This window comes from Fonsecaea pedrosoi (genome assembly GCF_000835455.1).
Source record: "Fonsecaea pedrosoi CBS 271.37 unplaced genomic scaffold supercont1.4, whole genome shotgun sequence".
Taxonomy (NCBI): Eukaryota; Fungi; Ascomycota; class Eurotiomycetes; order Chaetothyriales; family Herpotrichiellaceae; genus Fonsecaea; species Fonsecaea pedrosoi.
Genome location: NW_013550612.1, coordinates 1,197,900 through 1,225,839, shown reverse-complemented (window position 1 = coordinate 1,225,839; position 27,940 = coordinate 1,197,900). Strand labels below are relative to the sequence as shown.

The 27,940-nt window shown below is 52.1% G+C and overlaps 7 protein-coding genes and 1 pseudogene across 8 annotated transcripts; 3 read left to right on the top strand and 5 right to left on the bottom strand.

Annotated features, from left to right (window-relative positions):
* Nucleotides 1–143: 143 nt before the first annotated feature.
* Nucleotides 144–1,316, bottom strand: Z517_06231 (uncharacterized protein; the record flags this gene model as incomplete). The annotated part of the gene is made up of 2 exons (XM_013427972.1): nt 144–407; nt 501–1,316. The coding sequence occupies 2 exons, from the start codon at nt 1,314–1,316 to the stop codon at nt 144–146; spliced, it is 1,080 nt and encodes a 359-aa protein (XP_013283426.1).
* Nucleotides 1,317–2,858: 1,542 nt separating this feature from the next.
* On the top strand, nt 2,859–3,821 carry Z517_06230 (uncharacterized protein; the record flags this gene model as incomplete). Its single annotated transcript, XM_013427971.1, has 2 exons — nt 2,859–2,994; nt 3,088–3,821. The coding sequence occupies 2 exons, from the start codon at nt 2,859–2,861 to the stop codon at nt 3,819–3,821; spliced, it is 870 nt and encodes a 289-aa protein (XP_013283425.1).
* Nucleotides 3,822–4,700: 879 nt separating this feature from the next.
* Z517_06229 (uncharacterized protein) lies at nt 4,701–6,812 on the bottom strand (the record flags this gene model as incomplete). Its single annotated transcript, XM_013427970.1, has 1 exon — nt 4,701–6,812. One exon carries the CDS (start codon nt 6,810–6,812, stop codon nt 4,701–4,703), a length of 2,112 nt encoding a protein of 703 aa, XP_013283424.1.
* An 854-nt stretch (nt 6,813–7,666) lies between these two features.
* Nucleotides 7,667–10,375, top strand: Z517_06228 (uncharacterized protein; the record flags this gene model as incomplete). Its single annotated transcript, XM_013427969.1, has 1 exon — nt 7,667–10,375. The coding sequence occupies one exon, from the start codon at nt 7,667–7,669 to the stop codon at nt 10,373–10,375; it is 2,709 nt and encodes a 902-aa protein (XP_013283423.1).
* A 2,282-nt stretch (nt 10,376–12,657) lies between these two features.
* Nucleotides 12,658–13,607, bottom strand: Z517_06227 (uncharacterized protein; the record flags this gene model as incomplete). The annotated part of the gene is made up of 2 exons (XM_013427968.1): nt 12,658–13,417; nt 13,531–13,607. 2 exons carry the CDS (start codon nt 13,605–13,607, stop codon nt 12,658–12,660), a joined length of 837 nt encoding a protein of 278 aa, XP_013283422.1.
* Nucleotides 13,608–15,612: 2,005 nt separating this feature from the next.
* On the top strand, nt 15,613–15,705 carry Z517_06226 (annotated as a pseudogene). Its single transcript has one exon. The product of its transcript is annotated as a tRNA-OTHER (tRNA).
* A 1,064-nt stretch (nt 15,706–16,769) lies between these two features.
* On the bottom strand, nt 16,770–21,317 carry Z517_06225 (uncharacterized protein; the record flags this gene model as incomplete). Its single annotated transcript, XM_013427967.1, has 2 exons — nt 16,770–20,818; nt 20,873–21,317. The coding sequence occupies 2 exons, from the start codon at nt 21,315–21,317 to the stop codon at nt 16,770–16,772; spliced, it is 4,494 nt and encodes a 1,497-aa protein (XP_013283421.1).
* Nucleotides 21,318–22,440: 1,123 nt separating this feature from the next.
* Nucleotides 22,441–27,346, bottom strand: Z517_06224 (uncharacterized protein; the record flags this gene model as incomplete). Its single annotated transcript, XM_013427966.1, has 2 exons — nt 22,441–27,172; nt 27,222–27,346. 2 exons carry the CDS (start codon nt 27,344–27,346, stop codon nt 22,441–22,443), a joined length of 4,857 nt encoding a protein of 1,618 aa, XP_013283420.1.
* Nucleotides 27,347–27,940: the final 594 nt, after the last annotated feature.

Genomic DNA, 27,940 nt, shown 5'->3' with positions numbered 1-27,940 from the left:
TAGTAGTAGTAGTAGTAGTAGTAGTAGTAGTAGAAGAAGAAGAAGAAAAAATACAAATCCAACAAGCTGCCCCCAACTTCGCTCCTCACCACCTTTTCTCTATCCATACTTGGTACACAAGCCAAGGCGATATTCTAAACACTTTAGAACATGCCTCCCCGTCCAAAGAGCTCGAGCCCGTCGCGGAAGATGTTCGTGAGCTCTTTCTCCATCTTGTCTTGAGCTTCCCTCCCTAGGCACTTAGCAAAGGCCGGATCAGAGTTGAAAACCCTGGTCAAGGCATTACAGGCTTGCTCACTGGGTATGGAGTCCGAGTTGTTATCGTCCGAGACCATCAGACAGTGGAATAAGCCCGCCTCGAGTTCGGTGAAGACGTTCAGGAACACGGGGTAAACTTGGTTCAAGTCCTGCAAAGTTCCAGGGTTAGCATATTGCTCTTTCCGGGAGGAAGGGACGATGTATATGCACAAGTGTGGTGATCGTGGTACACATGTTCGTACCTTGTAGGGATTCCCCTCCCGAGCGCCGCCAGCTTTGTACAGGTAGGTATCTGTCAATTTCCCGATTTTCGCTTGGAACGTCTCAGGATGAACTCTCTCGCAGTGCTGGTTGAGTTCCAGGGTGGCGACATGCTGCTCCAGCCTCTTGACATACTGACCCTGCTTACTATGAAGTCGCTGCATCTGGGCTTTTTCGGCCGCCATGGTCTCGTTCTGCTCCACAAGCTTGATGTTCTTCTCATTTAGCTGATCCATGATCTTGGTCTTTTCTCCAAGCGTGATGTTCTCATCTTTAAGCAGAGCCATATCGGTTTCAAGCTTGATGTTCTCCTCTTTAAGCCGGACCTTGTCGGCCGCCGTGGTCTCGTTCTGTTGCTTCAGCTCTCTATTCGCTTCCAAGAGCTGGGCGTACTTGGCCATCACCATCTCAATCAGGCCCACGGACATATTGTTCATCTTTTGTTGCTGATGAGCGACGTGCATTGCATTTGTTCTTTTGAGCTTCATGATCTCGCTCTTGAGTCGGGCTATGTTGATAGCCATAGTCCTGCTCTCAGCCTGTAACTGGGTGGACTTTGCTTTTTCCCGGACCAGCTCGTTTCGGAGACTCGTTTGATTCTCCTTTCTAGCTGCAACATCTTGCTGCAGTTCATTTGCAGTCAGGCCAATCTTCCTCAATTGGAGGGTCATGGCCTGAAGTTCTATTCGCTGCTCTCTATAGGACTTTTCCATGTGATCGAAGTCAGATCGGGTCATCTCCACAATTGCTGTGGACTCGTTATAACGACGACGCCGCCTTGTGGGTGCGGAAGGCATTCTGCTGGGTTTGTGTCGAGGTCTGAAGTTGAAGATGCTGTTATGGAAGTAAATGCTGATCAAGGCTCCAGAAATTGAAGGATCAGTGAGCTATTTCAGTTTGGTAAAAAGTAGGCTGATAGAGCCTCAACGTGAGTCAAGTACGCAGTGCTCATCTGACCACAATGAACAAGCCGTCGAAAAGAGACGAGGGAAGTCCATCATTGACCTTAAATAATGCTCTGGAGGTTCGGGGGAATTGGCTGACAGAACCAGTCTAGCCATCAAAGATAGGTATGGACGCTTGGACGGTTCATTGTCCCAACTCTACCTTGCATGATACCGCTCTTGACATGGGCTCAGCGCCAAACATTGAGGGCAGTCGCCGCTGCAACTCGCTGCAAGTCGACACTCTGGGTCAACATCCGGATAAGAAAAAAGGTCCAGGCTGCCGAACACACGTTTGTCGGGCGCATCGATCCTTGTCGACAACTCCTCGCCGCTCCTCACCGCTCCTTACCGCTACAAAGGGGCTTTCATGCGCCTGTCGAAGTTCTGGCCGTTAATTGACAGGGGTTGCATTTGGCATGCACAGGCACTCTGCAGTGACGGCAGAAGAGCCTCAAAGGACCATTAATTCGAGGTGTTGTGCCCTTCTTGCATAGAAATCCAGCACTTGGGTGGCGCCAAGGCATGTACAAAGAAAAGAGTGTGAGTGCTGCTCAGGTCGATTGGCAATGGCATATCCCACGTATCTGCCGTATCTGCGAACTGCATGAAAGTGCAGCTGACACACGGTGCAGGCCTTCCTGTGCTGGGAAGAACATTGCAGATCAAAAGTGAAAATCTCAGCCTCTGGTTCAGAGGGAAGAGGAAATGCAAGACGAGCAAGGATAATTGACGTTTTTTGCACGCAATGGGAAAGGGGTGAAGTCAGAACCGGGGAGCAGGAATATAGACGTCTCTGACAGGCTTGATATCAGGTGTTCACGAGCTTAGGAGTCTGTGTCCTTGGCTGTCCTTATCCTGACAGACCACATACTAGTCTTCGTGGGTTTGTGATGGTAACAGGAGAGGGAGGCTGTGATGCAGGTGGTGTCGAGTGTGTGGTAGAAACTTGACCGCGACGAGGTCTTACTTCTCACTTGCCTGCGCCTTTTTGGTGGCCTGATAGCCTGATTGATGCCCCAGTCGCCCCTCAGTTAGTGCGTCAAAGTGCGTCTCAGTACCCCACGATTTTTGGCCACTGCGCTCAGGAATTTCGTGGGGTCTCCGCAGAAACAAACCTGCCACGCCACCGAATCACTGATGCCACCGAGCCACCAAGCTGTCGTGCCACCTTCTCCGAACTCTTCTCCTCCTTTGTCCTTCTTTCCCCTTCCTTCAATCAGTCACCGCAGCCAAGCCCGAGACAAACCACCACACTCCAACATCTGCACACAGCCTTTCAAGGTCCTTTGATCACTCAAACCAACCACTTACATTACATTCTTCACCTGTTTCAGGCACAATCCCTTTCTTCACCTCCTCTCTCCAAACACAGACCCATCTACAGCCGGCAAGATGAGTGCAATTCAGGACACCGAGACCAACGAGCCCATCCAGGTCCTCATCACCATGCATGATGGCATGGACCTGCTCGACTTTGCCGGCCCGCTTGAAGTTCTCACTCACGCTCAATACAATGCCAGTGACCCAGGTATGTAGACACTTCCCCCCTTCCCCCCCAAAACCCCGCGTCACACGACCAGCCTTTTACCTACCACACCAAGCTGACATGCAAGCAATCCAGAAAGCAAAGCCTTTGATGTCACCTTTGCAGCTGCGCAGGAACACGTCCTGACCGCCCAAGGCGTCACATTGACTGCACACGTCTCGTACAAGGAAGCACACAAGCGTCTCAAGGAATTCGACGTCCTCGTCGTCCCCGGCGGCAAGGACAAATGCATGCAGGTCCTCAAAGACAAGGCCGAACCTACAAAAATCATCAAGGCATTCGCCGACGCCCAGACCTCTGACCCCGGGAGGGAGCGGACCGTGCTGGCCGTTGACACGGCGGCACTCTTTTTGGCGAGCCAGGGCCTCCTGCAGGGGCTGGCGGCGACCACACACCCGGACTTCTACATCAAGCTGGAGAAGGAGTGTCAAGACGCCGCGGCACGCGAGATGGGTGAACGCACCGACGTCATGGAGGAGCGCTACGTGGTGAACAACGCCCGCTTCGACCTGGGCGAGAACCTGGACGAAAACCCCTACGTGTTCAAGAAGAACCGCAAGGGGAGCACCGCCCGCAAGGGCTCTCTGGCCAGACGGGAGAGCAACCTGAAACACGAGAACCTGGTGCGCCGACAGAGCATGAAGCTGGGCGGCATGCGGGTCATCACCAGCGGCGGCACCATCAGCGGCATCGACGCGAGCTTGTACCTCGTCAGCGCCCTTGTCAGCCACGAGACGGCCCAAGAGGTTGCCCGAGTCATGGGCTACGACTGGGTCAAGGGCGTTGTCGTGGACGCCATCGATGTCTAGATTTTCTGGCCCAGATGGCATAGACTAGCATCTGCGTATGTAGACTGAGAGCGAAGGGACGTGGTGTGCAAATCCATCACGACTACGGTATTGCTCTGGATGTGCGCGACGACGACGAAGACTGACGATGATGCATACATGGAATGAGACACGGACGCGCCAGCCTTGACACCCATAGCAGCCTATGGATCAAACGAGGTCTGGGCCAAGAATGTAACGGAACGAACGATGGCATGGAGAAAGGGGATCAAATGTACCGAGTGATGCTAGACTGGGAAATTCATCTCTTTTTGACGGAATGGAACTGCTGTATCCCATATGCTGTAGTATGCTGTATGCGTCCGCCGTAGTATTCCGTATGTTATAGCGAATGCTGTATGTGTATGCTATATCGCAACAGCAACCCTCCCTGAGTGGAAATAACTCGAACTCTTCTTTCTTAGAGACTAAGAAAGAGGAGACTCGGCTTGATCTCGTATCATGACCTCGTACTTACTGTGCTTGTGTGCCTAGGTAGTCAAGAGACTTCGACCACAACACTCGATACTCGGACGTATATCACCTGGCATACATCTCGGACGACACATGCGTCCGCTGCGGATTCAGACATCCCATGTTTCTCCAAACTTGAGTTGGGTAGACTAGATGCAATGACAATATTGTTTATTGTGTTTTGTGAATTTCGATTGTATTGAGCGGGTATTTATTTGCTCAAAGGCACACACAAATTTGCTTCCTGGCTCATTTCAAGATCGGTCGCCGCTATCTACAATCACACAGTATGCCTCGCACTCTCTTCTCGTTCAATTCTCATTGCTGTCGTTGACACATCTCAGTCCTGAACACATGGAATGGTTTATAGAAAATCTCAAGCCATTGCTAAGCGCCACGTCGATTGCCCGTCGACATAAGTGTAATCTTCTTCTTCTTCCCTTTCTTCGAAGAGGGGCCACCGCCACTAGACCGTGAGCCACCATTATTCAAGGAAGCCTCAACCATAGCCACGGCATCGCTCTCATCGAGAAGATCCTGCTCCCATCCCTGTAACCAGCCGTCGTCGGCGTGTGCGCTCACAGGTTCAGGCGCAGCGAGCAGGGGTGGAGAGAGCGGAGCGACTGCCGCCGTACCCCAAACCGTTCGAGGTGCGTCAGGACTCGTGCCTGGTGTGGCCAACGTTGCAAACGCAGACTGAGCCCGCGCGTTACCCCAGGGCGGCGTCGTTGCCAGACCAGATTCGCCTGGCGAAGAACTTGTATGATTGCCCGACTCGACCAATGGCTGGAAATCTGATTCAGTGAAACTCTTTGGTACAGAGCTTGGTCTCCGTGGTCTTCGGGCGGCAGCCCATCTCTTATCGTCCTCTTCCTTTTCGGCTCGGATTCTATCTCTCTCTTCTCTTGCTTCTTTTTCCAGGTTCCTCTTTCGTCTCCTGGTAATGTCATCTTGGAACTGCTCTAGAATGACTGGGCTGATGACATCGGTCCAGTCACATTCCAAAAATGTCACCTCGCACCCGTATGGTAAATGAGCCATGTACTTGGCCCGTTTGCGCAGGTCATCATCTATGATATGTCCCGTAGAAATGTGCTCTACCCTTGGGAGGATGGTTGATGGAAATGCCGAAAAGTCGCCAAAAGCAGCCTTCAAAATTCGGATGTCTAAGGGTGAAAGGAAGAAATTTGGTAATGCATGGTAAAAATAGAACGGGTGGGATAATGGGCGTTGGGATCCGTGAGCATGTCTCGAGGGACCTGATGCAGGTTTCATGGTAGGAAGGCCTTGACTGAGAGTCATTGACTTGACTGCCGAAGTTAGGTTGGAAGACTCCTGGTCGGCTGATTCCCAGGAGTCCGGAATCTCTGGTTGCTTTGCAGGAGAAGTTGGTGCTGCCACAGGTGGATTCCCCAACCCAGACAACTTCTGTTTGGCATCTTCAACGGCCAGGACAGCTTTCCGGGTCCATGTGTTCTCGTCACCAAACATCAGTTCGTCCTCCCTTTCCTGGGCATCAAGAGCCGCAATCTCTTGGTCATACTGAGTTTTCATATAGTCTTCACCACCTTTCATGAAGCGAGCGTACTCCATCATCCCAGCCACATGAAACCAGGGGATGTCCTCCGAGTGGCCGTTGCTCTCTGCGGTGTCTCTAGGCAATGCCAGTGTTGAACCGGGTTCACGCTTCAGCAGCCTGAGCAGAACGTCACCACCTTCTCTCAGCATGCTGACGTCGTTGCCCTGAATCCACCTGACCGGTCTCGCGTCAGATATATAAATGCTATCCTCGCATATTGGGCATTTTTTCCATCTGGGTCGCTTGTCCGGAACAGGGTTGGATTCGTCTGTAGAGTGCATATAGCGGATGAGGCAGGGTAGACAGAAAATGTGGCCACATTTAGCCATGCGTGGAGCGACTGGAGTGGACAGGCAGATCGGACAGCTAGCATCTTGAGTCTCGGCCGATGCCAGCACTTGCAAGACAGCGTCCCAACTGACGTAGACATCTGCGTCGACTGTCTGTGCGTGGTATTCTCGGTCAGGACGGACGACGAAGCGGTAGTTTGCATGAACATAGCGGGCTTTGTCCACAGCATGATAGCCGGAGCCAAGGCCCCAGGTAGGATTACGTCTCTGGTGTCGATGATTGAAGTGATGCTGATAGTGATGCTGGGGGCGGGGAGGGAGCGAGAAGTTCATGAGATGGGTGATGGAGGTTTGACCCTTGCGTGAGTTGATGGACCTCATGGCGTGAGTCTCGTGTAGGACATCCTCATCGACAAGACGAGGTTTCCTTTGTTGCTTGTGCTGCTTCTTTAATGGTTGGTTCCCGCGCGCCTGCGGGATCTGACGCGTTGCAATAGCTGCACCAGAACTCCCTGAGCTGTTTGAGCGTTTGGAGAAGGAAGTATCGGGAGGAGCGAGCGAGAAACTGGACGAATTCGAGGACGGAGGGAGTTTGCTTGTGGGCGGAATGGAGGTGGCGCTGGATGACATCGCTGCTGGTGCTGTACTGTCTCCTCAAGCCGGCAGTGAAGCAGACTAGAGTCCTCGACAAGAAAGGAAGATGAACGAGTGCACAACAACAAAAGCAAGCATCCGACAAACGGAGGTGATTGGAATAGACTACAGTCACCCCTAGTGAAGGGGTGGTGGTAGTTGAATGAGGTGGAAACAGTCGACGACAGCGCAGGGTTGAAGGACTATGGCGATGGCAAGTCATGGCGGGGGACTTGAGCATGAGCATGACTCTCACTGGCACCACCAGCACCACTCACCACTCCTGACGAGACAGAGGACTAACCAAACTCGCCCAGTAGGCTTACCTAATTGCCAACCGAGGATTGGAGAAGGGGGCGAATAGCCGGTCTAGCAGTGGTTCGTGGTTAGCGCCCACCGGCCGACTGCGAAATCCGCCGAACTTGAACTGTGAGTGACTGCGCATCACAGAAAGATTGCAACTTGGACCTCTTCTTCCATAATTTGCTTGACCAGCTCTAGAGCAATCTTCATCTTCTCCTCTCCACTCTTCTTCCTCTCCTGTCGGTGAGCGGTCCGTAGGCGCCTCACATCGTCTGTCCGGTAGTAATCTCCTCGATCGACTTCAACCGACCGCGCTTTCCCTCACCTTCCTTCACCTTCCCCTGGGCGCATGAGTCCTGGCAGCAGCAGCGCAGCCTCCCATCACCGCTCACTCCAACTGCCTGTCGTCTTTGCGCCCTCTGTGAAGTATGGCACAGCAGAGATCGTTGGTTTAGGAGACCACCGACCAAGAAGAGAAGAGACGCGCTTCGTCCCACTGTTTGACATCATGTCCTGGCGCAGAAGGTCCTGAACGCGACTCTAGAACGATGCAACAAAACCACCATCCCTATGGGCAACATCCCATGCCCATGCAGCCTCCTCAGAGGCGCCATGATGGGCCATACGCGAACATGCCGCCTCCCATGAGGCCGCATCCGCAATACCAGCCATTCTATCAACAGCATATGGCGCCAATGATGCCTCAGTACCCTCAGCACTATCCACCCAACTGGTATGGATATCAACAACCCCACATGCATCCTATGCATGGCAGACCGCCATATTATGCTCAGCTTCCTGTACCACCTCCTCAATATCCTCTCGCAGCTCCTCATCCACATCACGGCCCGCTGGTGGTATCCAGCCAGCCGCACGTGCAGCCTGCGCCTCGACACCCTCAAGGTCCGCCATCTGTGCCGCCGCAACCAACCTCGACCGCCCCATCCATTGCCTCAAACCCGGTTCAGACACCACCTTCTCCTCCTCTCAGTACCTCGAGCACGGTGAACACAAGAAAAGATACCATCTCCCCAGCAATTTCTCCCGCACCTCAACGGGTCCAAAGCCCGTCCGCTGATACTCCCAGGGATCCTTTTTATCCCCCTGTGCCTTGGTTGTCTGTTGACGGCGAAGCATTCCCACCTCGTGCTCCTAGGCAGAGACGGCGGATTCCTCGTTCCCTCCTTGCCTCAGAACCAGTCGTCTACCCATTGGTAGAGCCAACCCCTCCTGAACCAACTACCCCGACGCCCGCTGAAGAAGAACCCGCCCAAGAGCAGCTGGAATCGGTACCTCAAGAGGAGGATGAGTCTGCAGACATTTCCGCAGAACAACCTACCACGCAAGCATCGACTCCCTTACCGTCGGACGCCCCATCTGAAGTTGCCTCTACCCAACCAACGACCCCCTCTTCTGCCGTTCATGCTCCTTTGTCAAAGTCTCAGCAAACCCCAACTCAACCAAAAGCCCGACCTGCTGGTCCCATTCTCCCAGCTGTCCCAGTCCTGCCTTCTAGCCCTTCTGCAGCGCGGTCAAGCCACCGTGACTCGGTCGTCTCGACACAATCAAAGACATCCGAACCAGCACAAACGCCTGTAGACATTAAGGAAACCCAGATCACCCCAACAGAAGCGTCAGAGACGAAGCCGGATTCTGAAGATGCTGCTCCTGTTGTTTTGCCTCCTGCCCCGCCGAAATCCTGGGCAAACCTATTCAAGGCTAATGATGCGCGGAGTGGCCAGTCCACAGCCTTACCGTCGAAGGCGGCCTCAACTATTTCTGGAACCGCAAAGAGTGAGACCCTATCCGAAGTGCTGAACGAAATGAACTCTGTCGTTGAAGCGCCAACTAAGATATCTTTTCTCAAACCACGTGGTCTTGTCAACACTGGAAACATGTGCTACATGAACTCTGTGTTGCAAGTACTTGTTTTCTGCTTGCCATTTTACGATTTCATAGCGAAACTGGCTGACAGAGCTCCACATACATTCAAAAGCGACACCCCCTTGATCGATGCAATCATCATGTTTGTACGAGAGTACCCCATCATCTGCTCCGCAAACTCTGTGGATCAGCTCCGCCTGCGCTTGAAGCCAGATGACTACGAGAACTATGGCGACTCTTTTATTCCAGAGTATGTCTATGCTGCAATCAAAGATCTGCCTCGGTTCCGAGAAATGAGGAGAGGCCACCAGCAGGATGCCCAGGAATTCCTCGGCTTCTTGCTAGAAGAATTGCATGAAGAATGTGCTCGCGCCATGAGATCTACCACGGCTTCCAGCTCCGGCCGAACGACGCCTGTGGGCAGTGTTTCCAATGCCTCGGAGCACGCTGATACAGAGAATGGATGGATGGAAGTCGGCCACAAGCAGAAGTCTGCAGTCACTCGGTCTTCGGGCATGACTGCGGCAGAATCTCCTGTGACCAACATCTTTGGTGGGAAGCTTCGATCCGAATTGAAAGTGTCCGGGAATAAGTTGTCCGTCACTTTGGAGCCATACTCACCGTTGCAGCTCGATATCGGTTCTCCTCAGGTAAACAACATCATTGACGCCTTGAAAGGACTTACGAGGCCGGAAAGTATGCAGGGTGACTTTTATACTCCGAGAGGAGTAAGAGCCACTGCGACAAAACAAGTCTTTATTGAAACTCTACCTCCAGTCCTGATCCTACACCTGAAACGATTCCACTATGACAACACCACAAAACGCGCGGAGAAGATCTGGAAAAAAATCGGCTACCCACTAGAACTCGAAATCCCCAAGGAAGTGTTCCCTCTGCAGGTGCGGAACAAATACACGGCGCACGGTGGCTTACCAAAATACCGCCTCACAGGTGTCATCTACCATCACGGCAAGAACGCCAACGGCGGTCACTACACTGTCGACATCCGCCGCCAAGATGGCCGCGAATGGATCCGCATGGACGATACCTTACTGCGTCGTATCAGAGCTGAAGAGGTCGCGGAGGGTGGCAGCGAAGAAGACCCGAAGGTCCTTGCAGCAGCATTGGAACGCCACACAGCTAGCGGCAACCGTTTCGAGCAATTTGACCAAGGAACTGACGAGGATGATGCTTCGGACAAAACGTGGAGTCAAGTCAATGGGCATTCAAGAACCAAATCGACAATGAGTGCCGTGGTCAACGGAACCTTGACGCCCAAAGACTCATCCGGGAAGCAGACGCCAAATCCCAAGTACCTTGTCAAGGACAACAAGGTTGCCTATCTATTGTTCTACCAACGGATCTCCAATTAATGCTCGAAATCACTTATGCATGAAGTGCATGATGTCCCTCTCGCCATAGTCGTTGTTTCCACCGAACTGGCCGCCGCCCACGGATTTATCATGTCTTCTAGACCATGACGGGGTCTTGCCGTCATATTTCGCGATCGTTCTTGAAATCATTGGAGCGCCTTCTTTGTAGATAAAAGCGAGCATTCGTCGATAGGAGGAGGAAGGTACAAAAGCCAAAGCGGCAAAAGTTCACAGACGACTAATGTCGAAAGCGATATGCCCTGCATGGTAGTGGACGGAACCGACGGGGATAAAAGTGGCCCTAGTTAATGGAATCGAGCGCAGACTATCATTCATATCACCTCTTTGCACTTCTACATGCCGGGACCTCGAAGCTTCTTGGGGGAGCAAAAGATTGATCCACAGAGACATACGTACCCACCTCATTTATGATACCCAGACAAAGCTACGGTTGGAATGCGCCTGTATCAGTCATGCCATTGGAATGGACGAGGTGAGAAATTGAGGAAGTGAAGGGGCTTGGGGTTTGAGGGAGCTTCATACATGTTGTTTCTTAGTGGTTACCTGGTCCGTTGCTCCAAATCGAGAGTTGACAGGGCAGTGGCTTGGATGTGTTGGACGAGGCTGAGACGATGTTGGCCCATGCTTTCTAGCCTGAGACAGTGACATTGTTAGTGGCTACTTGCCGTCTTGCGGTGGGAGGGAGCATGGTGTCAACTCCTGGGGTCCGGAAGTGGTGTAGGAGTACCAATTACAGTGTACCTTTTTATCCTTGTTTGTTCATCTCCGTGACTCTTTGTGTGCGTCGCAGGTCCAGTTGGACACTTTGTCAATGACCACTGTAGAACTAACGAGAAGGGCAGGCAATGTATATAATAGTATGGAGGGATACACGCGAGACGAGACGAGGCACTGCGGCACGCATGCATGCATACACACATACATTCATACTTGCAGGTCGCCACAAGAGAAGAAAAAAAGGCCGAAAGCTATGGCCATACAGTATGTACCTCGTACACACACATAAGTCCCTAGCGAGCTAGGCAGATAGGCAGGCAGCCAGGGAGGTAGGTAGGTCTCTATGTAGGTGTTTACCTCCAGTACTTGGTAAACCTCTCGCGCGCCTCTCCATGGAAGATATGCATGGGATATAACGCCGCTGAACGGCATTAAAACCACGCGCGTTTTTACGTTGATGTTTACGTTGAAGAAAGAAAGAAAAGAAGAGTACGAGGGTGCACGTATCAAGTACAAGGTACAGGTAGAAGTAGGCCGGGCGGTGAGTGAGTGGCTTGGTTTTGGTTTTGGTTTTGTGTTCTGGACCGGAGCCAGGAGGGTCGTCGGGAAGGAGGGAGGGAGAGGGGAAGACTTAAACCACCAAAATACATATATTGATTTTATTTCGCTCATTGAACTACTCTACTTTCCAATGGCATATCCGAGGAAATACACCAGATACACGGCCCACGCCGAGGCCAAAAACATGCTCTCCGCCCGGTTGCCCTTCGAGGAGAAGCGCCACGCCTCCGTTAGCAGTGCCTTGTATGCAGATGGGGGATGTCTTTTGTCGCTAGCATGGTTGGTGGGTGCAGTTGTCGCTGGGCAAGGGGACGAGTCGGTCGGGTGCTGAGGGCCAGAGGTGGTATCGCTGGTTTCTTCATTGGAGGATGATGACGATGACAAAGAGGAGGAGCACGAGGAGGAAGAGAAAGAGGACGTTTGATGCCGTTCATCATATGGTTGGTCGTCGCCGGAATCGCATTGTCGTGGTTGTCCATCTTCCTTCTCTCTGTCGTTATCGTTGTCGCTAGCACCTGGGGTATCGCCTCTCGCTTCAATATCGACCTTTGAATCCGCTGCATCTGGCCCGTCATCTCCTTCTCCTCTTCCTTCCCCCCCTCCTCCTCCTGACGCCACTGCTGCTGCTCCTCCTCCTCCTCCTCCTCCTCCTCCTCCTCCTGGTTCTTCGGGCCTTTGGTCCGGCGGGCTAGTTGGCGGCTCTGGCGGTCGCGGCGGCGGGTACGGTAATAACGGGCTTCTTTTGTTTGCGTGGTTCTCGCTCAGCTTACGCTCTTCATATCTCTCTCAATTTCATTGGATATTTTTTCTTTTCCTTATATTTTTTTTTATAATTTTTTTTTTTTGATCTTTTGGCGTTCACAAGGACAAGGAGATAGGCGTGGTGGAGGAATCTCGCAAGACAAAAAAGGAGCCAGCGAGATCCTAGTCTACGCCATTCCTCTCTGCCAGGATGAACTGGTGGTACACGAACGGGCGCGGACTTACTCTTCAGCGTCGCTCTTCACATTCGGTGCATCACTCGGTCCGCTGTTCAGACTCTCGACCCCCAGGTTCGTGTCATTGGTGTCATCCGTCTCGTGCGACTTGGCGGCACGCTCGACCGCGCTGAAGATGTTGCCGTTGAGCAATCGACCCCGGATCCGGCTGCCGTCACGGACGTCGGGGATGCTACGCTCCTCAATGTGCCATTGTTGAATCGCCCGGATGATGTCGACGGCGAGTTGTCCGTTGCGCTTCAGGGCCGTCGCCCAATGTGCGGGGATCTTGTCGCTGGTGGTCAACTGGCGCGCAACCGAAGAGACCATCATCTCGCGCATCTCGTTGTCCTCGTCCGTCTCGGCATAGATGTATTGGACTCGGCGCAGGCCTGGGTAGGTAGAGGTGCTGTGGTAGAATTCTCGGACCGCTTCGACTACGTCGGTGCTGAGCTTTTTGATCTGCAACTTCTCCGAGAGCAGATACAAGTCAAGGAGAGGGCCGATGTCCTTTTCCGTCTTTGGCGTCTGCAGAGACTTGGAGTACAGCCAGCCGACCATAAGCTCAAACGGGTAATCGTCATCGTCCGTGAGGTGGTAGGCCTTGTTGGTGGTTCCTCCCCCAGATTTCTTCTCCTCGTCCTTTCCATCCTCGCGGAAGACGGACGAGAAGACGGGTGAGTGGTAGCAGAGGAGTTCCTCGTGGAGAGACCAGCGGGTCGAGTCCTGACCGACGTAGACGTCGACCAAGGAAGAGGTCAGAAGCCTGCAGAAAGCGTAGGTGAGTGAATGATCTATCTATGCAACGAGAGCGCCAATGATATCTGCCAGGCGATCTAGAAGGGTCTGCCTTGAGCCCCTCATGCAGCTTCAACTCACTCGTGAAGAGACTTCTCCTCCCCCTCCTGATCATAGTCGCGCTCGCCATTTCTGTTCTCCATGAGTGCGGAAGGCATTCTGATGTGCTGTCACAGCCAAATTGATTAGTGCGCGAGAAATTAGAATTAAAGTAGAAGTACCACAGCAGTGCCTGTTAAAAGCTCAGGGGTCGAATGCTGCTGCTGGGACAAAAGAACCAAAGATGCGACGGAAGGGAAGGAAAGGGAAAGAAGAAGAGGTGCATGTGCCAGGCGGACAATACACTTTTCTTAACCACTCGAAGAAAAAGAGGAGGCCATGTTCAGTGATGGGAAAGCCAAACACGACACTTTTGAACCCTGCAGATGTGCGTGAGAGAGAGAGGGAGAAAGTAAAGAAGAGATGGCTGGCTGGCTGGCCCTGGCCCTGGCTTCCTTTGCCCAGGCCTATTCAGCCATGTGCGTGCGGTTGCTCAAGTTCGCAAAAAGCGGAAAAAGATGAACGACGTCAGAGATTCAAGCCACAATTCCATAAAACGGCGGCGCGTGCGAAGGCGGGGTCAGGAAATGTCTGCCTTGAGTGGACGGGTTGAGGAACAAAGCATTGGTGGCACGGGCTGGGGAGGGGGTGAGAGAGTGACCCGACTCGCCACAATGTCGGGGCGGACCTTGGTGTCCACATTTGATGATGGAGGATGATGGAAAGCAAGTGATAAAAACCGGTTTGTGTGGCGGCGGAGATGAGGAGGAGGGAGGAGACGAGACCTTATTGTGCGTGCAAAGGTCACGTGGAAGGCAGAATGACACTAACCCGCTTTGAGATTCACGAACTCTAGAGTGATAAAGGACGGACTTCAGTGCCAATGCAGCCGCTGGAGTGAGAAACAGTTGCGAATGGAAAAGGTTGCAGGAGAACGCATACGTTCGTCCTGATTTACTGAATTCTTCTGGTGGTTTACCCTCTAATCTCAAAATCAACACTGCGTAATGACAATGCGTGTACCAACTATATCTCGTACACAATATCCTATCCCGATGCTACCTAGGTAGCGTCATACGAAAAACCTGTCCTAAGTCTTCCCTTCTGATTAGCCGCTCGCCGCTTGGCTCACCTTCGGCTCACCTGCTGCTCCCCTGCTGCTCCCTGAACGGTCCCGGAGTCTGCCTGAGCCTTTGGTCTTCCCTCTTAGTCTTCATTTCACAACACCGATTTTCGTTAACTTTAGACAATGGGACCCGTTCAGGGTGCTGGGGGATCCCAACTCGGCCCCCTTCCTAATACGCTCGAACTGCTTAGTTGGGGCCTTCCTATGCTGCTCTCTTGCGTGGCAATAATGGATATCTGCCTACTTCGTTTGAAGGCCCGGCGAGAAGTCGGCTTTTGTGTTGGCTCTCTAGGATATAAGTACGCCGTCTCTCGCTCTCCCCTTATTGGACCTGGAGAAGAACGACATGAAGGACGGCGAAACATAGCGGGTCTTTGGCACAGGTGGTATTGCAAGCCGGTCTCTTGGCTCTCCAGTCATTGCAATTTCGGCCTGACAGAAAGTATGGAAACGATCCTGAACAATTCCCCTCAGGGTTTCTCGATTGACTTGTCTGGGCTCTTGTAAAAAAAATGATGAGGCTTTCAACCTGCTTTGTGCTCACGACACCCGCTGCCTTCTCTGCAGATTGGTTGGCGATCTGTATTGGCGAGAAGTGCGCGCATGTCACATCTGAAGATGTTCGGCTCCGTGCATTTTCTAGTATTGCAGCGCATTCCTGGTTCGTCGAACATGTTGCGGAGGAAGAGGAGACGTTCGCGCTTACTTGTCTACAGTGTCTGTAACAGGCCCCTGATCCGTAGATTGTTCGGAGAAGTCATTGAGCGGTATGAATGTGACTTCAAAGAACAGCCTGAGGCTGCCGCTGAACTTGAAGGGAGAATGTAGACGGACCGAAGCATTTAGGACGGTGGGGACGCCATGACGTCAGAGAACAAATCTCTCCCCGAGAACAAAAAGCTTTTCTATATAATTTTAAGTCTTGAGAATCCAACTCAAGTTCCAACAGGTCGCTTAGCTCAGGTTAGTAGCTGCCGTTCACCAAGTTTAACAAACAAGTACTAATTACCTCTCCAGTTGGTTAGAGCGTGGTGCTAATAGCGTTGAAAGCGGTTAACGCCAAGGTCGCGAGTTCGACCCTCGTAGTGACCATTTCTTACTTTTTTGGTACTTTTTTATTTCCCGTCATGGTTCCGATCTTTCAACACCGTAAGGAGTAAATAGTAAATTTCCCTTTTTATGAGATGGATTAAAGTCTGCAGACGCTTTCACACGCCGCGTAATTAGAAGACGACGATATTTGTCCCACATTAGTTCGGCGGCGGTAGGATAGCCTACCAAAAGTTCAAGCTGCGTGGAACTTTTTTGTGCGGCATCACGGGGAGCATCGAGTCAGCGCAGTGCGAACAAGTAGCCGCTGGTTCTAAATGTATTTACTCAGGGAGCGCTCAGGGAGGGTTTAGTGATGCTCCGCTAAAGGCTCAGTTAAAGCTCAGAGTTCTTGATTTCCTTCGTCTTTTTTTATTTCTCTCCGTCTTCTCTCTACACTCACGCCGCCGTAAGTACTGCTGCTCCTCGTGCAACCTCTTCTTCTTACTCTAACCTTTCATTTAGGACTGTTCAACGCCCTTCCTTCTCTTTGCACCTTTACTTCCTCTTCGTTCGACCTGCAATTCTTGCACATTTTTTCATCGACACAATGTGGTTCTGTACAAGGAACTTTTAGAGGTAGTAGCGTAAGGGGCAGGGAATCTATGTACCAGGTTTCCTAACGGCCCGTCTAAAACGGATTACCTAGCCGGGAGGCAAGGATGGCCGGATCGTAAGGACCCGATGAGGCCCCAAATGTGTTTTGCTCAGGGAGCGAGCGCTCAGGGAGGGTTCAGTGATGCTCCGCCAAAGGTGAGCTCAGTTAAAGTTCAGGTTAAAGCGGCGATTCGGTCACCCTCTAGGTTCGAAGAATGAATGGAAATTAATAGGTTTTTCGTTCTCGAGTAATAGAGAAAGGTACCTCGTAGTTACCACTACATACTACATAAAAACAGGACCAGTTGTCATTCAAAACTTGTGTTCCCCTTTCGTGCCCACTGAAGGGGGGTGTTTTAGCCCGCCCCCCCCCTCCTTTTTTTTCCCTCCTCCTATGGCAATGCATCGCTTCCCTGTGCAATTTCCATTCCCTATGTACATGCCCCGCGCCATGCGATAATAACCTAATCTATCTTCTATTGAAATTCAAATACCTCGATGCCAAGAACAGCAAGATCAGATTACTCGCGATAAAGGCGGCAAAAATTCCTAGGTCCCGCCAACGGTCGTTGAAACTCAACTGCAAGGGCTCGTAGAATTGGTCCCCGATCTTGTAGGCGCAGTACCGACACGTGTCGGTGACGTTGCTGACAATGTAGCCCGGCCCGCCGCGTTCGAAGAAGTTGCTCATGTACTCGCCACAGTCTTGCCCCGGTAGAGAAGGGAACGAGTTGAGCTCCGACGAGGTACAGACCACCCGTCGGTCGTGCAATTCCGTGGTGACCATCCCGGACACCAAGCGAGTGAAGGGATCGAGTTGGTACAGCCAGGCACGCCAGAAGCCCGGGATCTGTGGCTTGGGGATGGTGACGCCGCAAAACAATGCAAAGACAATGACGATGAATGGGTTGATCAAGCTGGAGATGAAACTCGACGGCGTGATCGCTGCAACCATCTGGCCCAGCGTCACGGAGAACAACTCTGTAATCAGCACCATGAAGAACTGATAGCCCGCCCTCGAACTGTTGCTGTTGAACCCGGGCAAGTAGTAGATCGGGACAAAGAACCCAACCGTACACAAAAGGCTGTACGGCATCTCGGCACAGACCATGGCGAAAGCAAACGGAAATTGACTATACGCTTTCGCTGCGGATTCTCGATAGAAGATGAGCCGGGAAAGGTCGTACATGGGCTCCACCTGTGCCAATATCAGGGCTGGAATGATGGTGACTTGAAAGATGACGAAGACGCGGTATTGTAAGCTTGATCGGCTGTCGTCGAGCTGCAAGAACGCCAGACCTGAGAGCAGAGCGATAGCCACATGGTTGAACAGCCTCGTAAAACCATAGTTGGGGGAGCGCCAGAAGGCCAAATGGGTCCGATTGGACACGACTTTGATCTGATGCCACAGAGGGGAGGCGTACTCTCTCTCATCCAGCTTGGGCTCGCCAGCAACTTCGCGCTGACGTTTCGCTTTCATGTCGATGATCTCGGCCTTGACAGTCGCGAGCTCGTCACTTTCGCGCCAAATATCTCCCCAGTCCCTGTCTCCGATGCGAGCTGCAATGCCAGCTCCGATGGCGTCCAGCATCCACTCGGCCGGGTTAGCATTTGGAGGGCAGTCGGCGCCGTGTTTGTGGAAGTAGCCCAAAAGGACGTGTGCGTCTTTGCCTATGTCTCCGAAATAGACAGTCTCTCCACCTCGTTGCAACAGGAGCAGCCGGTCAAAGTTCTCAAACAGGGCACTGTTGGGTTGATGGATGGTACAGAGAATGGCTTGTCCAGAGGCAGAGAGTTTGCGGAGGAAGCGGACAATATTGAACGCGGATTGTGAATCAAGACCCGACGTGGGCTCATCGAGGAAGAGGAGCAATTGAGGCTTTGCGGCAAGTTCAACACCAATGGTCACCCTCTTCCGCTCTTCGACCGACAGTCCGCTTTCGGGGCTGCCGATAATGGCATCTGCAAGGTTTTCGAGTTCGAGCAGGCAAAGGACTTCTTCCACGTACGCGTACTTTTGTTCTCGGGGCACTTCGTACGGCTGGCGAAGATCGGCGCTGAACCGGAGAGCTTCTCGGACCGTTTGAGTCGATTCGTGAACATCGAGCTGCTCCGCGTACGAAGTCCCTCTCTGAAACCCAACGCCTGGCTTTTGACCGTCAACCAAGATATCACCACCGATCACGCCGATATTCTTTCGAGAGGCAAGGACATCAAGCAACGTCGTTTTACCGGCTCCACTCGCGCCCATCAAAGCGGTCAATTGCCCTGGACGCACGTATCCGAAGATATCCTTCAGCAGCCGCAATTGCCCAGCAGGAGTAGGTACATCGTACGTGAGATTTTCCCACGTCAGCACAGACTTGGAAGTGATATTGAGCTCTGAGCTGTCCCCGGCATCCTGCTTCGTTTGTCGTCTTCGTTTTCGTTCCTGCAATTTCTCGTTCAAGGCTTTCCTTTCGTTGTTTTCCTTGGTAAAGTAGGTGACCGTGCGACCACCAGCGCCGTATTTGACCGTTTCTCCTAGGATGACGTTGGTGAAAAGGAAGAATGCAATCAAAACGACGATGATGCCAAAGTTACGCCAGAGATCGGCCGGGTCGTAAGAAAAGCCCTGTTTAACATAGGCATTCCCTGACACTTCGACCGCTCCCGCTTGAGAACCTGGAAGGGTGCAGACCTGGTGGTCAATGTTGTTGTACCCAGGACCCGATGGGATTAACGACTCAGCGGTACAGCGCATTGTCAGCCTCATGAACTCATTCATCATCATTGCTGCGAAGCCAAGACCGAGGGTGTTGACGTAAAATATCCATCGCATCCACACTTGCTGGCTTTGATACTGAATGATGTACCCAGACGTGATGACGAACAAGGTGATGATAACGGCGGCGAACTTGATGGCGTAGTCAAAATCCGGACACAGACAACCAATGGTACGGAAGAACAAAGTCATGGAGAGATAGCCCGTGATAATGATAAGCACGAACGTAAAGAATGCCCCGGGAGTTCGGACTAAGCCTGTCATGAAGTAGACGATGACACTGAAGACGAAGATCTGGACAGACGCAAAGGCCAGGTCGACGACAATCTGTGCAAGCCACAACGCGCTGGGTCGGTGGAAAGTGTATGCTCGATGCTTGTTCACAATCGGTCGACCCAGCATCGTAGATGCCAGTTCCGAAAATGCCTGAAAAGCGTTGAAGAGCAAAGCCATGAAGAGCACACCACCTCGAGTAAACGCTCCCGCGGAAGTTTTGGGTTGATGCAACCAGACCGTACCGACGATGATGGCGATGGTAATAGATGTGATCCACGAAACCACCAGAGAGAACTTATCTTGCCATTTGATCAGAAATTGTCGCCGCATCAAGGCCCAGATTTGCAAGTGGAACGGCACCGAATACACCGAGTTCTTGGGTGTATGTTTTCGTTTGGCTTCGCGATGTGCTGCCACGAAATCATCGTACACCTGCTTTTCGTGCTGGATGGATTCTCGATAGTCGGCCATCTCTTTCTCGAGTCTTTCAGCGAAGACGGATTTGTTGAACGCATCCACGAACGAGTCGGCGGTTGAAGGCGCATTTTCAGGAGATCGCCCTGGCTTATATTCCCGTTCATACTCGTCGGTGCACCCCGTCAGGTAGTCGGGTGTCGTCTGACGAGGCTTTTCCAGGAAACCCAGCCCTTCAAAATATGCCCTCGCCTCCTTTGCCGGACCGAAGAAGACTTGTCTACCTTTGTCGATCACCATGACTTTGTCGAACTGGCTGTAGATGTTCTCAGATGCTTGGTACAGCGAAACGAAAGTGGTGGTTTGGTAGATATTGGTCATGATTCGGAGCGATTTGGCGTAGTCAAGGGCAGTCGATGCATCGAGTCCGCGGGTGCTATTATCCCAACAGCAGACAGTGGCTCGAGTGACCATCATTTCAGCGATCGAGACTCTCTTTCTTTCTCCGCCAGAAACACCGCGCATGAAAGGGTTCCCCACGATGGTATTGATGGTGTGCTCGATGTTGAACATTTTGAGCAACAAGCGGATAACCCTGTCCTTGAATTCGGCTTTGCTGAGGCCCAAGGGACGCTTCCCTGGCGTTTTCGTGTCAAGGGCAAACCCTAGTGTCTGACCAACAGTCAGGGTGGGATGGTGTACGTCGTCCTCCTGGTTGTACACCGCCTCGCCACGGTAGAGCTTCTCGAAGGTAGCAGCGTCAAAAGGACCATAGAGAACTTCACCGTCTATGCCTGTATAGCCATAACGTTGGTTGGCGAGCACTTTGAGGAAGGTCGTACAGCCACTTCCAGGTCGACCCAGCACAAGTACCATTTCACCCGGTTTGGCGACACCGCGAAAGTCTTGTAAGATGTTGAACTCGCGACCCTTTTTTCCTATCCCCAGAATGCTCATGATCGTACCCGGCACGTTGAAAAAGTCGACAAAGGCATCAGGGAAGACCTTGACAAAGTTCTTGACGCCACCAATGCCGCGGACAGTGAGGTTTTCCCACACCACACCTGTTTGACTGTGATAAGCCCCAGGAAAGAGGGATCTCTAGACGCCGAACTCACCAATATACTTGGGCTTGATCCCTGCAGCATCGTCCGCCTCTCTCGCGCCGCGTAACGTGGTCTCCAAGTCAAAGACATCGTCCGAAATCTCATCAGAGGAACTGATGGCCTTCTCCACGTCTCTTGCCCTGACATGAGAAACCTTCGACTGTGTCCGCGAGACTCGACGACTGATCGCACTCAGTTCCCTGCTCAGTTCGGCGAAATCCCTCTCCGCCTGTTCAACATTGACACCTGAGGTGGTGCGTTGCAGACCATAAGAGTCGGTTGATATCCGAGGTCTTTCATAGTGCTTTTCAACAGCAAATGTTTCTCTATCTCGAATTGCGCCAGGCTCCTTTTCGTCATATTGACGGGTATCTCCTTGAGAAGCGTGATCCGTGGTTGCACCGTACTGTTGTGCCGGTTGACCCAGGCCCAATTCTTTTGAAAGGGTGTCGACCATGGTTGTGTGAGCTTGGGCCCGTCCCTACCAAGTCTTTTTGTTCGGCTATGATCCTTCCTTTCCCCACATGAACGGTCAAGTGTGGTTGAGTGGTTCAGAGCTTGCCGGTAGACCCAATGCAATACGATATCACCAAAAAAACCAAAAAAAGACAAAAGCTGCTCCAAGTGTCCTCAGGCACGACCGGTAGGTCAAATCGCAAATGCAATGGTCTGAAAAAGAATATCCACGGAAAAGGAATTGGAAAATACTTTGGAAAATCGGCGGACTTCTAGCCAGTGGCCACCGACCGCTAGCCTCCACTTGGGACATGCCTTGGTGCGCTTCGTGCATGGCCCGGCAGAGCGGCATCCGGCTGAACGCACCAGTCAACGACGACTCTTGCCTCCACTGTTTTGGGAACCCATATCGGGTATCTCGCAGAGCCCATAATGGAGTGGGGTGTTCTCAATTGCCTGAAACAGCTGAATCTTGTTCACGGAGACGAGCTTCCAGCTTCTCGATAAAGGCAGACGGTGAGGCTAGGTCTTTACACAAAGTCCTTGAACGAGGGGCATTCAAGGCATTGCTATTGGGGGGTTATCGGCGGCAACAGGCCGGGAGTTTAGCGAGTCCCTGCTGCTTGACTCATGGACTGAGTGGCCGAGGCTGACACGTTGATTGAACCAAAAGCCGATCGCCAAAATCCGTTGCGGAGCCAAGATACGAGACAAGTATCTCCCCACCTCCTCTCCTTCTCCCCTCGCACAGAGGGATCCAGGGGATGGCTGAGGATATCATAGTTTTTGTTGAGCCGAAGTTTGGTGCGGAATCCGACCCCCCCATAGCCCATCTGCACTGTCTAGCGAGCTGGAACCCGCCTAAGGACCGAACAAGTAGTGTAGGCCATTACAAATCCCATTTTCTGCTTCTGTTTTTCCCGCCGGATGTTGCCCAACTGTAACAAGGGTATAGCGGCCGAATTTCCCAATGCGGTGCAAACAGGAATGACATCGTCAAAACGACAGACATACAAGGGCCGCCCATTTTCCAGCAGTCCAGAGATATAGAGAGTGAGGTTCGCGCCTGTTTCGTTTTGTTCTCGTATACCTCTTGTATACCTAACTCAAGAAAATCACCCTCTTCATTTATGTGCCAGACGAGACCGCAGCCGGGAGAGCTCCTGGACGAAACTGGCCTTTGGTGCAAGGGGTCCTTCACCGCCCTCTTCTTCAACATTGTGCTTGCCCACGATATTGAGGAAAACTTGATCCAACGTTGCGCGACTGACGCTGTAGTATTCAATCTGCAACTCTGACTTGTTTGTCTCTAGGGCAGTGAATAGAGCCGCGATCCCAGATTCAACACTAATTTCGCCATCCTTGCTCGCGTACAAAGTTTTGGGTGGGACCGAAAATCGGATCTGACTTGCATATACCTTACTTTCGATATTTGCATTGGGGAAATTCCGTTGTATCCAGTTTCGAATGCGCAGCATGTCTTCATCGGAGGCGTGTGGGGCTCTGCTATGCACGAGGTGGACATAATACGCGTCGCCGTGTTTTCTGCGAAGGTAGTCAGTTGTCCCAAGTGCCAACATTTTCCCTGCCATGATACCAGCTCTTGTTGCGAGTGCATCTGCTTCCTCCATTGAATGAGTCGTGAGCACCAGAGATCGACCAGGAACCACCGACTCTAACGTCCTCCACATGACGCGCTTGCTCGCTGCATCCATGCCTGAAGAAGGCTCGTCCAGCAGGAGGACACTTGGGTTGCCCATGAGCGCGATCCCAAGGGACAACTTGCGCTTGTTGCCACCAGACAATTTGGCCGCCATCCTATGTGCATACTGCTCGAGGCCAACCGCTCGCATCACCGCCTCGACATTGTGCCGGGGATCGCTCACGCCTCGGACTCTGGCATAGAAATGCAGGTGCTCTGAGACGGTCATGGTATCCATCGCGTCGAACTGAGGGCAGACACCAAGTCGGGAGCGCGCCTGCGCCCGGTGTCGGATCACCGAGATATTGTCGACCAGAATATCGCCTCCTCGACGGCTGGGCTGGATATCACCTCGTATCAGAGAGATTGTCGTCGACTTCCCAGCTCCGTTCGGCCCGAGGAGGGCAAAGACTTCACTACGAGGCACTCCAAATGTGACATTGTTCACGGCGAGCGTTTTGCCAAATCGCTTGGTTAGATTTAGAACGCGAAGACCGTCTTGCGACGATGACACCCTTGTGAGTTCGTTGGAGACTTCTGCTTCCATGGTGTCTCTCTCTTCCACCTCTTCTTCCTGTTGTTTTTTCCCGAACCGTCGAAACAGAGGACCCGAATCCCACCACAATAGTAGCGCAAAGAGCAAGAATGATTGCAAAATCAAATACAAGATGGGTCCGCCAAACGTGGTCATTGATCCAGCATAAGAAGCAAATTCTCGATCTCTGCAGGTGATCGAAAACACGTTAAGAGTAACAAAAAGTGCGCGGGTCAGGTTGGCCACGGGAGAGATGGCTGCGATTGTGAAGTGACAGATATTGACGTTCCTGTCTATCTTGTCGATCGGTGAATAGGTGAGGACCGACATGTAAGCAATAAAGTAAAGCAAGAACATCACGGCCTGACCACCACTCGCGAATGCAAAGGCTGCGAGTTGCGACCTCGAGAAGAGGGAGATGACATAGGACAACAGTGTCGAAGCCAGGCCATACAAAAAGAACACCACAAAGAGGTATTCAATGTGATACCAGACATCAGTCACTGCCCGGAAGATGATAATAGTGATCGAGCTGGTAAGGACGACAATGACGAAGTCAAACGAAGTGTATGCAAGCCACAAAGGTGCCGATCGGACGCCGTTGCTGTAATGGAGTCCTCGAACGTTGCGCAGCCGCTCAATTGTTGGATACAGGGCGAAGAAAGACGGGTAGACTGCCATGGCGAGCCCAAAATACGTGATCAATTGCAATGCTTTTCCAACGTCGGCACCCCAAGGCACGTCAAAGGCTTGGTATTGATTTGAGATGGAGATATTGGTCAACAAGGTGTCCATGGCATTCTGTATAATGACCGAAAATGCAAGGTTTCCGTTTCCCTGCCAGGCAAATGTTGGTGGTGAAGTTTTGTCTCCCAGGAAAAAGCCTCCAGGGGTCACATTGGCAAACCTGGTCTCGATGTAGTTGTTGAATTCATCGACGGTATCGACGAGATGGATAGAATCTAGCAGCTTTGTTGTATTTGCTGCAATTCCTGCGACACCCGTGCTGCCGGCGAGTGTGGAAGCGAAAAGTTGGATTGCATTTTGCCCCAGACGATCTCGTGGTCCTGCCACAAGATCGTAATCAATCTGCGATGATAACGACTCAATATCGGACACCAGAGCTAATGACGCCGGATTGCAGGTCGTCTTTTCAAAATTGTCGAGGAAGAGAGTGACGAGTCCAGCAGCAATGATTGGAATCAGTAATGCCGCAAGATAGGGAAGAGTGTTCCGACGGAGTACGACCCATCGTTTGGAAAAAAGTACGAGAGCTTGCTGAGGCATGCTGATGCGACGTCCGTCCAGAAGCTGAGGGGTTTCTCCCGAAGACTCGTCTCTAATCATTGTTTTGAAAGCGCTGTCGGGGTCAATCTCAGTACTGCTGTGACTACCGACCTCCTGGAGGATGGGATCGGAGCCCGCCTTTTCCGCCAGTCCTTCCGACCGTCTCACCTCCTCAGCCACCTTCAGAAAGACGTCTTCAATGGTGGGACCATTGACCTGGTACTCCACGACCCCCTCGCCTTCGATGCGACGTAGAAAGTCTGCCGTCTTTGCCGAGTCTGTCAAGGCATAAATCGTTTGATCGTCTCGTCGCACATGATTGACATCCATGTATGCTGAAAGTTGCTGAGACCCGTGGGTGTGATAGATATGAACTCGGTAGCCAGAGCCGAGTTTGTGTTTCAACTCCACCGAAGTCCCCGAGGCCTTCAGAATGCCCTTCGACAGGATAGCGATATGATCAGCAAGGAGCTCAGCTTCGTCGAGGAAATGTGTGGTGAGAACGATCGACCTCGACCCACGTTCAGCAAGCAGAATATCCCAGATTTTCCGCCGTGATAATGGATCAAGACCCGAGGACACCTCGTCCACGCAACATACTCGCGAGCCGCCAGTAAACATCATAGCCAGCTGTAACTTGCGCTTCTGACCTCCTGACAACGTCTTTGAACGAGCACTCATCTTTCGTACGATGTCGCATGAGGCCAGAAGTTGCAGGTTTTCTTCTTTCGAAGAGGGCTTCTGGCTCTTGATGCGGTTGAAGATGCGAACATGCTCCTCCACGGTCAGATCATCCCATAGCACATTTTTCTGAGGACAAAACCCTAGACCTGTGTTTGCCTCGGGAAAGTTGACGGTTATATCACCAGAGGTGATGGAACTGAGACCAGCAATTGCGTCCAAAGTGGTGGATTTCCCGCTTCCATTGGCGCCTAGTAGCACCACTATGTGGCCCCGTGTAGCATCTAAGGTTAGATTGTCAACGGCGAGTACAGTGGTAAGTTGTTTCCTCGTAAAGAATGCGCGAACTCTCGCAAACCACGAAGGCGGATACTCCTTGGTGAACCCAGACAATGAAATAGAGGCAGTGTCGTCTGAGTATGTGGTCTTTCGACTTTGCGACGCTGTTCCATATAGCGCACGTTCGACATAAGCACCAAGGATCGGGAAGACAAAAATCTGAATTATCGAAAAGATCCAGAGAGCAATGCCGGGTAAAGCGGATGTGTTATTCGGCGCCCGTCTCACCAGATTCGTGGCAAGGTCCTGTCTTTCCCAGCGAGCCATAAAAATGATGAAGTATACGTAATTCATAGGTGGAAAAAGAAGAGAAAGTATGGCGACAGATGCTGTGCCGGCCTTGCTGGCGACCTGCGCGACGATGGCAAGTAGAAGACTTACGATGACAGAAGTGATTCCACTCAGCTGGGCTTTCTTAAAGAACGCAGCTCCCAGAATTGAAAAGGATGACATCGACAGTCCGGCCAGAATATTGAAGATGATGACAATGCCAGCTGAAGTATTGCTGAAGACACCTGCACAGAGAATAATTGCCATGATGATCCAGCCCGGCCCGTAGAGCAGGTCAAATGCCAGGTGGTTAGCGATAATTCGTGCCATCTGTGGTTGCCATCTCTTCAAATTAGGCATCATGCAATCAAGAAGCTGGGCCATTCCATTCTCTCTCTCGGAGGCGATGACTCCAGTAAGCTGATACGTAACACCTACTACCCCAATGAAGAAAGCCACAGCTAGGATGTCGATGATGCCCCCCATATATCGGGTTCGGATGCGTCTCAGCCGCTCCTTTTTGGTCTGGGAAGTGTAAGGATATTCTTCTGCTGCATCAGGCAGAACTGTAGCTCCATTCGTCCCGGCTTCAACCTCCGAAATGGCACGGTCGATGGCGTGCTGCAGGGGAAGCAAGTAGATCTCGACATCGTTCTTGGAGGAGTCGGTCACGATTTTGGACTGAAGTCCGCCATCTGCACGGATAGTGTAATTCCACCGAGCAGCCTCTCCTTCAGAGGGCGAGGAGAAAAAGACAGCGCCGGCGATGCATGACGAAGTTCCTCTGATCGAGTTCCGGCACACAGTCAAGAGCTCCTCCTCTTGTGACAATATCTCGACGCGACCACCAAATGACCCAGTATCATTCACGACTTTCTCAATGACTGATTGAATGGGACCATCTGTAAACCCGTTGTTCACGAAAACAAGTTTATCTCTGCCACCGGAGACCAGATCCAGCGCTTCGGACAGACTTCGAATCGGCGTGGGGTCACCAATGCCATAGACGCTGGGAGGAATAAAGAGAAAGCGAGCATAAGATCTGAGAGGTTAGAAGGGTTCGGCAGAGCATGGAAGTAGGGTTGACGCACAGGAAGCCGACAAAGACGCAAGGCAAAAGAAACGCTCGGATCAAAGTCGAGAACCAGCGCCGGACAAAAGCAAGCAGGAGATTCTTGAGAGTCAAGGTAACGACCTGGCGCACAAAGAGAGCCATGATGCGACCACAAGAACCCGGCCGGAGAGAGGATATTCGGTCTCGATTGCGCTTGTCTTCTCAGCACAGTCGATATTCCGTGCCTAGCATTGCCATTGACACGCACTGAGTTCAGCGGAATCGTGGAGGGATGGAGGAGGCAATCAAGATTCACACGAAGAGAAGCGGGTGACCCAGGGGCAATATGTACAGTGTCGAAAGGAAAGACATGTTGCGAGACCAGACAAGCACCCTGATAGAGCAGTGGTGCCGACCATGGATCAGAAGAAACAGTGTTGCCTGGAACTGGAGTGGTTTGTCTGAGAGCGCAGTTTGTGGCTTTCTTGATCCCAGCAGATGCCGCTGCCGCCGCAGTTCCAATGACACCATGACTGGAGTGCGACCCCGGGAAAATCAATCTTGACCTCCCCATCCAGGCTTAGACCTGCTTGGAGCCATGAGGTTTCGCATCCTTAGCGAGAAAGCCACTCGTGAAGATCCAATGGGCTGGGCCCTCGACCGGCAACACGCCTTGACAGGTGAAGAGCCACCCACCTGTCCAATCAAACCAAGCCCCTTTGGTGCCCCCTCCAGTGGCACAGCGTATTTTGTCTT